Source organism: Austrofundulus limnaeus, unplaced genomic scaffold (genome assembly GCF_001266775.1).
Source record: "Austrofundulus limnaeus strain Quisiro unplaced genomic scaffold, Austrofundulus_limnaeus-1.0 Scaffold5, whole genome shotgun sequence".
NCBI lineage: Eukaryota > Metazoa > Chordata > Actinopteri > Cyprinodontiformes > Rivulidae > Austrofundulus > Austrofundulus limnaeus.
Window position 1 is genome coordinate 2,084,791 of NW_013952407.1, and position 8,274 is coordinate 2,093,064.

Below are 8,274 nucleotides of genomic sequence, written 5' to 3' on the forward strand. Positions count from 1 at the left end.
ACGTGACATGTTCGTACGAACCCTTTGTACGAACAAAAGTAAGAGAAATTTAGGATAAGAATACGAACATGTTCTTGCATGAGGCCCATTAGAACTAAAAGTAGCGAAATGAGCAGAAATGTATCTAAAAGCTAAAAGTAGAAAATGGACAAAAAAAACAAAAGGATTCCTAGAAGCTAAAAATAAAAATATTATTAACTAAAGCTAAAAGTAACAAAACACTAGCAAAAGACTAAAAGCAGCAAAAGACTAGCTAGAAGTTTAAAGTAGCGAAAGGAAAGCTAGAAGCTACAAGTAAAAATATGCTAACTAAAAGCTAAAAGTAGCGAAGGTTTAGCTAAAAGTAGCTAATTTCCCATTAAAAAGTGCAAAACACTAGCAAAAAAAGTATCAAAAAGCTATCAAGGAGCTAAAAGGAGCTAATACATAAACGATAAATGAGCATAATCCCTAAAGTAGCAAAAGGTTTGCTAAAAGTAACACAAGGGTAAACAAACGCAGCAAATGGACAGCTAGAAGCCAAACATAACAATATACTAACTAAAAGCTGAAAATAGCAAACATTTAGCTAAAAGTAGCTAATTGCCAGCTAAACGTTGCAAAACACTAACAAAAAATAAAAGGTGTCAAAGAGCAAGCTAGGAGCTAAAAGTAGCAAAATCCTAAATAAAAGATAAATAAGCCTAAAACCTAAAAGTAGCAAAAAATACTAGCTAAAAGTAACAGAAGTATACAAAAGCAGCAAAAGGACAGTTAGAAGCCAGAAATAAGAATATGCTAACTAAAAGCTAAATATAGCAAAAGCTAGCTAAAAATAGCAAAGCGCTAGCAAAAAAACTAAAAGCAGCAAAAGAGTAGCTTGAAGCTAAAAGCAGCAAAATGGTAGCTAAAAGCTAAAAGTAGTGAAAGGCAAGCTAAAACCATCAGAACGGTGTGTGAACAAACTGTGCCTGCTCTGGCTTGGTATGTGACAGGAAACGCAGCCAAGTCTGCAGCTAACATTGTATTTACATGCCTGGACCTCAAACACACACACACACACACACACACACACACACACACACTCACACACTGAAAGAATACAGATAACACACACTCTGATTCATATCTTTTTAAACCGCTGTCAGAAACACACACCCTGATTCATCAAGATATAATTCATCCACAATATAAAAAATAAAAACAAATCCAACCAAACTGTTTTGTATGAATCAGGACTAAAACGAGTCATTTGAAAAACACTTAAATGATAAAACATCCAGTTTTCTTTTTTTATTTTAAGGTTTTAAATTTTCAAAAAGACCATATTTCACATAACAAAGTATATTGTGCTAAATTAGATATAACTATTGTTATYCTGTTTGGTAGAGTTTGTCATGACCGCTTATAGGCTGCTCTACTGGATCCCCAAAGTAAAATTACAAATTGTAAAAGAARGGAAACAAATGAWAATGTTTTCACTTTAGTTATCAAACCTGGAGTCCAACATCTGCAGCCTTCAACATTAAAAGTATCATCCGCGCTCACACTAAACTGACATTTTGTAAACTAAAGCACGGCGATGAGGAACGTGTGAGTGTACGACACAGCTGGAGGAAGTGCTTACCTACGCAGGACTTCTTGTCGGTCTGCAGAGTGTACCTGACGTGACACCTGCATATGGGGCCGTTCTCCGCATCCTCGCAGGTGTGCTGGCAGCCTCCATTGCCGTGGTTGCAGGTCACTGCCGGGCAAAKGACACGCAAAAAAAAAAGGGGGCGGGGGCAAACATTCAAAGGGGTGTCCCGGACAGTGCGTCYTGTCCCTTTTCGGCTTCATTCAGGTGTTACACCATTTTTTGTGACCGTCATATATTGTGACCAGAGGGGGCGCGGTTGCGTTTCTACAACAGAACTTGACCACAAAGAAGAACATGARACGCCAAAATRGTAAAAAAGCTGAAGACACATACGAAACAAACAAACACTTGTTGAATATGACAGCTGTTGTCCTATGTTGTTACTTCCCTGTAGCTTGGTAACTAGTAAAAATATTTATTCATAAACTGATTCTACTCATTGTTTACAGCCTCTAATGCCAAAAAAAATAACTTTTGATCACCGGCATGTTGACTATTACTGTTATTACTACTATATATGATAATAGCTGTCATATTATGTGACCCTGAACTAATTTAATAACAGTCATCATCGTGTTAGTGAACAAAAGTTATTTTTCTGACACTAGGGGATGTAAACAATAAGTAGAATCAGGTTATTAATAAATATTTTTACTATTTACCAAGCTACAGGGAAGTAACAATACATGACAACAGCTGTCGTGTTCTGCGACCATGGACAACAGTCAACAGGTGTTTTTTTTATGTGTCTTCAGCTTTTTTACACTTTTGGCATATCATATTCTTCTTTGTGGCCAKGTTCTGTTGRAGAAACGCAACAGTGCCCCCTCTGGTCACAATATATGACGGTCACAAAATATGGTGCAACACCGGCGCACTTACGGATGCAGTCCCTCTGATTCCTGGCCAGTTCGAACCCCGGGCGGCACTCGCAGGCCACGCCCCCTTTGGTACTCTCCTTGCAGATGTGGGCGCAGCCGTGCTCCTTGTTCATACAGCTGAGGCCCTCTGGGACAGAAAAAGAGGCGCACAATGAAACTCTCCCGCAGTGACCGACCGGTTAAACACAAAGGCGCGCACACAGAGATTAGTCCGGCATCCTCAAAGAAAGACACGAAGGGTTCTCACGCCTTTCAAAATTCAAAAAAACATCCACCAGCCTGTTGTTTTATCCAACTTTACACAGACAGATAGAGCTGGGTGGGAGGGGGAAATATTTAGCAACCAGAACTAAGTTTGCCTGGAAAAAGAAACACCACAAACCATCCACTTGATCCCGCTTTGAGAGGAGGAGCGGCTCCATTTATATAGCCGGGTCACAGCTGAGTGGTCAGGTCTGCAGGATTTACAAAGGCTGTCAGGACCCAATGGAGTGGAAAGGACTTGCATTTAAGTCGACTCCAGTCAAGATGAACAAACAAAGGCACTTCAGACTAATCTGTGACACAGACCGCATAGAGCCGAGTGTTGCAGTTATTAACTTATTTTGTCCTTCGGGACACAGAGGACGTTTTCCCACAGCGCGATGGGCCTGAGCCAGCACTCACTGCACCTCAGAGCCTCATCTGTGGGTGACATTTTAAATATCTCAGGAGGAATTCTGAAAACTGCCACTGACGCTACTGTTTAAAATCCCCAAAATACGTTTGTAACAATCTACGACAAGAAAAAGTGACTGCATTTACAACAAACGACAACAAAAAAGGTTAAAGCTGCTGCCGGAGGTTCATTAGGCTAACCATGATAACCTGTTTGTCACTCTCCGACGTTAATGAGAGGCAGAAAAAAATAAAAACGTTGCTGAGCAAAAAAATTATTTATAAAGTTTCTTACATTTCTTTTTAACCATTCGTGGCAGACAACTCATGGTTGTACATGTGCATCTTTATATTTCTCTGGGTTTTACGTAGGATGCATCGCAAGTTAAATAATCCACATTTTAAGATAAAAATCTGAGCTAAAAGCGTAAATCTTAGTTAAACAAATTCCACTAATATTTTATAATTATTTAGCTCACTGTTCTCACATTTAAAGCTAAGTGGTTGCTACTTTTGACTGTTAAAAGTTATGTCTAAAAATTAGATCCTAAATCTAAACATAAAAGTTCAATCTTAAAGGGCCCGTGACATCAGATTTTTTAAATAAGCGTGAATGCATTTTTGGAAAGATAACATTGATAACATGTTGCAAAACAAATTTCACGCTGCTGAGATGAACAGTTGTTGAGATATTTTCATGTGAAGAAACAGGAAGTGATGTCAAAGGGGAAAGTCTGCGTGTAAACAGTGTGTTGCTACAAAAGCTAACAGACAGCAGGGAATTTTCTGATGTTTCTTTAGATTATTTTGAGTCGCTTTTTTGAGAAAAGAAGAAGATTTCAAGTTTAAATAATGCTGCTTTTTATTAAACAAAGACCAGGGAGTTTATTTTTAATGAGTTCCCCTTTGATGTCACTTCCTGTTTCACTTTAGCCGAGTCAAATTCAAAAGAAAATATGCCAGTTATGTGACAAAATGGGTAAAATCAAGTGTTCTTTGCCAATTTTCTTAAGTATGAAGATGCTTTCTTTGACTTTTTGTATTTGAAGGATAGGCATGTCACAGGCACTTTAAAAGTTCGAAATGTTGAAGTTTACATTTAAGTATTTCAGAATGGAACACAGCCTTTGTCGTTGGTGCTCTCCTTATGATGTCATCATCCTGAGACAAAGGCGACTGCTAACGCTGCTAATGTTATTGTTTTCAATGAACACATTTTGAATTTAGATTTTAAATATCATCTTCAGCAGCAGCATTAGCAGTGTTAGCTGTGGCTTTAGTCGCAGAATGATGACGTCTAACACTGCTAGATTTTTATGTATTTTTAGGGGATTTGAGAGAAAATTGTAAATCCTACAGTAGTGAGAAACAACAAAACAAGATTTAGGACAAAAAAACTTTAACAGAACAGTAAATAAGGCTGCCTCGGTGCTCATGAACTGACACTCTTAACCCTCCTCCTGCCTCAGTTCTAAGCCCTTGTGTTCATTTTGACCCTAGGGCAGCAGGAGAGTTAATCTTTTCACAATACAGAGCGGTTTGGACACAAACATTGACAAGCAAACACTGGAAGTGAAACTGGAAAGTAACCGGGTCCCTGTTCGGGAACTCACCCACGGAGCGGTGGATGCACGTGTGCTGGTTGTCGCTGAGGAAGAAGCCCTCGTTGCAGCGGCACTCGTAGCTGCCCACGGTGTTGACACAAGTGTGCTGGCACCCGCCATTGTTGAACTTGCATTCATCCACATCTGCAGGACAGTGGGATGATTGCATTTCTAAACACTTTACAGAAAACTCTGGGGAAGCATTTCTTTTCTTCTTCTTTTTTTTTAAAATCACAAACAAACTTTTCACCCGTATAAATCGAACACAGCTGTTTCGCTCCAAGTTATAAACACCGCGGATGGAGATAATGTTTTTTAGATGAGTCTGGGACTCTTCAAACACATCCCACACTAACATTCATCTTTCGGGACCCAACCTCTCGCTCACTGGTTGTTGCTCTCTGAGCGGGTTAGTGTTCGTCTTACCCAGGCAGTTGTGCCCGTCGTGTGCCAAGTGGAACCCATCGTAACAAGTGCAGCGATAATTCCCGGGAATATTGTTGCACTCGTGRACACAACCTCCATTGTATTTCATGTCACATTCGTCAACATCTGAGGAGTAAACACCACGAGGATAAAGAAGTCATTCAATAAACAGGAATCACAGACTGAAACACAAAACCCTTACATGAATGATCAGATGTTGATTCAGCATTCACACTGTTGTTTTCCTATTTAAAGTCTCTTTCTGCACTTTTAGTTTACTTTCAGCTATTTACTTGTTCACATAACAGAACACTGAGCTAATTCAGGTCATTATAACCATGACTTTTCTATTATTTTTCCTCAATGAAATGAAGGGAAAACTATAAATCCTGAATAAACTTTATGTTATTTAAAAACCTTTTTAGTGTACTTGCTGTACTTTTAGTGTTAAGTGACGGTTTTGCTGGTTTCACCTATAATCTGCTGTCCCAGTTTTAAACTATTGTTTTGCCAGTTTTACCTTTAATTATGGTGTGCGCTAATTTGATCTCTTAGCTGTTGTTTTCGTCTACCGTTCTGCTGATTTAAGCCTTTTAGCTAGTGTTTTATTAAGTTTGGCTTTTGTTTTGTTCTGATTGTTTTAACGTGAACAAAACTCAGCAAATCTTTTATCAATCCACATTTGCTTTGCATTTATTTATTTTTATTTATAATGGGTTTGCAAAGAGTCAGACTTTCTAGGAACATTCAGAAGTGTTTTTTAAATAGTTTTTATGCATCCTGAAGGTATTTATTTTTTCTTTCTTGATTTCTTGCTTTTCCACTCTGTTCTCAGTAACATGTTGCACTGTCAACATGAAAACTGGAAAGTGGACGAGTAGGGGGAAAACAAACGATGTAAGGTCTTTAAAACTGTGTTTTAGTTGAATATTTTCTGATAATTATGTTTTTATGAAACATGATCAAAAACCTGAATCCTTCTGTATATACAAAATTTCAGCTTGTAGCATTTTAGGAATCACTTTAAGGTTGAAATTACTTGGTAGTTTCCGAACATTTAACTAAATTGGAACAAATTGGATATATGTGTTGATAAATGACAACTAAAAACAGTTAATTTACATAAATGTTTCAAACACAACACTGGTTTATCTCGGGTTTAGGAGCCTTTTAATGTTTGAAACAAAAAACAAAAACAAAAACCTAAAACGAAATAAACATTTTTCTGAAATTTATCAAATATTGGACTGAAAACGAGCAGAAAAAAGTTCAAAATTTTTCAAAAAGTCTCATCAAGGTTATATGACAATTTGGCAAAAAAGACTTTTGCACATTTCTGTATAATCATAGCAAATTAAAAACGTCAGTACCAGTTGACAACCTTTTTTATTTAACCTTATACTCAGTTAAGAAATAGACATTACCTTCGCAGTGGTTTCCATCTCCTTTAAAGCCTGCTTTACACGTGCACTTGTAGGAGCTTTGGGTAGTCTGACAAATAGCATCAATGTGACAGCCATCACTTCCCTCTGCGCATGGATCTGTTAAAATCCACATCTGAGTTACTTACTTTCACCAAAGGTCACTGAAAAAAAAAATGCCAACATGCGCTTTTCTGTCAGGATATTCTAAAGCAACAAACCACAGAAACTAAAACGTATTTATCTACTGATAATAATAGCTTGTAAAACTTATTTTTAAAAGGTTAGATTTACAAAGAGCTTAGAAAAACTGTTATATGTCATTTTCTATTAAAAAAAAACAAGCTTTAAAAGAAAAAGTAAAAGTCTCCGTTGTTAATAAAGGAGCGCGCTCCTAAAAGCGGTGCGTAAAAAGCAGCCAAACAAAACACCAACACATGTTACACTCACTACAGTCCCACCTCGGATCTCTGGAAGCGCAACGCTTTGGCGACTATTTAACAAGAGCAAAAACAAACAAAAGTTCCTCGCTGCCCAAACAGCTCCCATGGTGATAGGATCCAACTTTGGAGGTCTTCTCAAAGGGACGCGTACGCACTGAAGTCGTGACGGAGCGTCCGCCTCATTTTCATTCTCTCCTGTCAATCTGCCCCACAACGGGGCTTTTCAAAAGAGAAGGGAGCGAGTGACTGAGAGAATGAGGGCGTGCGTGCGCGCACACACGAGAGCGGGAAGGGGGGGGGGGGGTCGCCTCCACAGCGTCAAGGGACAGAAATCTAATAACCGGAAGTATTAGGATACTTTTTTCCAAGTGGCTTTTATTTTGAAATGCAAGCCCGGAAGTTTGTTGTTGTCCGAGGAAAATATTTTCCTAAACAAAACAAAAATATCAATTTCCCACAACAGATTTATTCATATATTATTATTTTTTGAAAGGCTGAACACTAAAACARGATTTTGATGCAAAAATGACTTTAGTTTAAATATATCTAGCTACGTGCTAGTTAGCTAGCTAGTAGCGTAGGTAAACAACTTGGTTACTATGCAACGCGCTCTCATGTACTTTTCAGTAAATGTGTCTTTTACACACAAAGTACGCCCTCTTTAGGACATAAAAGGTGTTTGCAGTTGTAATTTAATTAAAACATTTTCATCCAATTTAAAAGTTACAACTGTGAAAGGGGGAAAAAACTTAATCTAATCAAGTTCACAAAATTTAGTCAGCTATCAAAGCTATCAGTGCCAAGAAAATAAAGTGACTTCATATGACTTTGACTTGTAAACAACATACTTTACTTGTTTGCCTCGCGTTATGTATTAAATACATGTCCAATTTTTACACTAAAAGGCAAATATTGTAATAGTGCGGAAAGCCAGTGGTGCCACAAACATTTTATTACATTTTATTTTTAATGTGACTTCAACACATAAACATGTATAAGCTTTTTACGAGTTAATGTATTAKATATGCATTAAAATTCAGGCATGTTTAATGTGTAAACAAGTTAATGTACAAACATATACTTTATCTGTTATTTATGCACTAACGACTTGCATCTAAAAACTTAAAATATAGATAATTTAGCATCTTAAATCATGTTCAGTCAGATGTTGATACAAAGTTATAATTATGGATTGCAAGTCCATAACTTTGAGATACTAAATCA

General features: G+C 37.5%; 1 protein-coding gene across 5 annotated transcripts in view; it reads right to left on the reverse strand.

The window, feature by feature from the left end:
* scube2 (signal peptide, CUB domain, EGF-like 2) overlaps positions 1–7,253 on the reverse strand; it is a 33,344-nt gene extending 26,091 nt beyond the window's left edge. For 2 of the 5 annotated variants that reach the window (XM_014026713.1, XM_014026707.1), the window contains exons 1-6: positions 7,069–7,253; positions 6,611–6,727; positions 5,187–5,312; positions 4,770–4,904; positions 2,501–2,626; positions 1,607–1,723 (exon numbers count right to left, since the gene is read on the reverse strand). In XM_014026713.1, the coding sequence (XP_013882167.1) occupies positions 1,607–1,723; positions 2,501–2,626; positions 4,770–4,904; positions 5,187–5,312; positions 6,611–6,727; positions 7,069–7,156 (709 nt within the window). In that variant the 5' untranslated portion in view covers positions 7,157–7,253. The remainder of the gene's footprint in view (positions 1–1,606; positions 1,724–2,500; positions 2,627–4,769; positions 4,905–5,186; positions 5,313–6,610; positions 6,728–7,068) is intronic. The other 3 variants (XM_014026736.1, XM_014026728.1, XM_014026721.1) reach the window with 2 other exon arrangements.
* Positions 7,254–8,274: the final 1,021 nt, after the last annotated feature.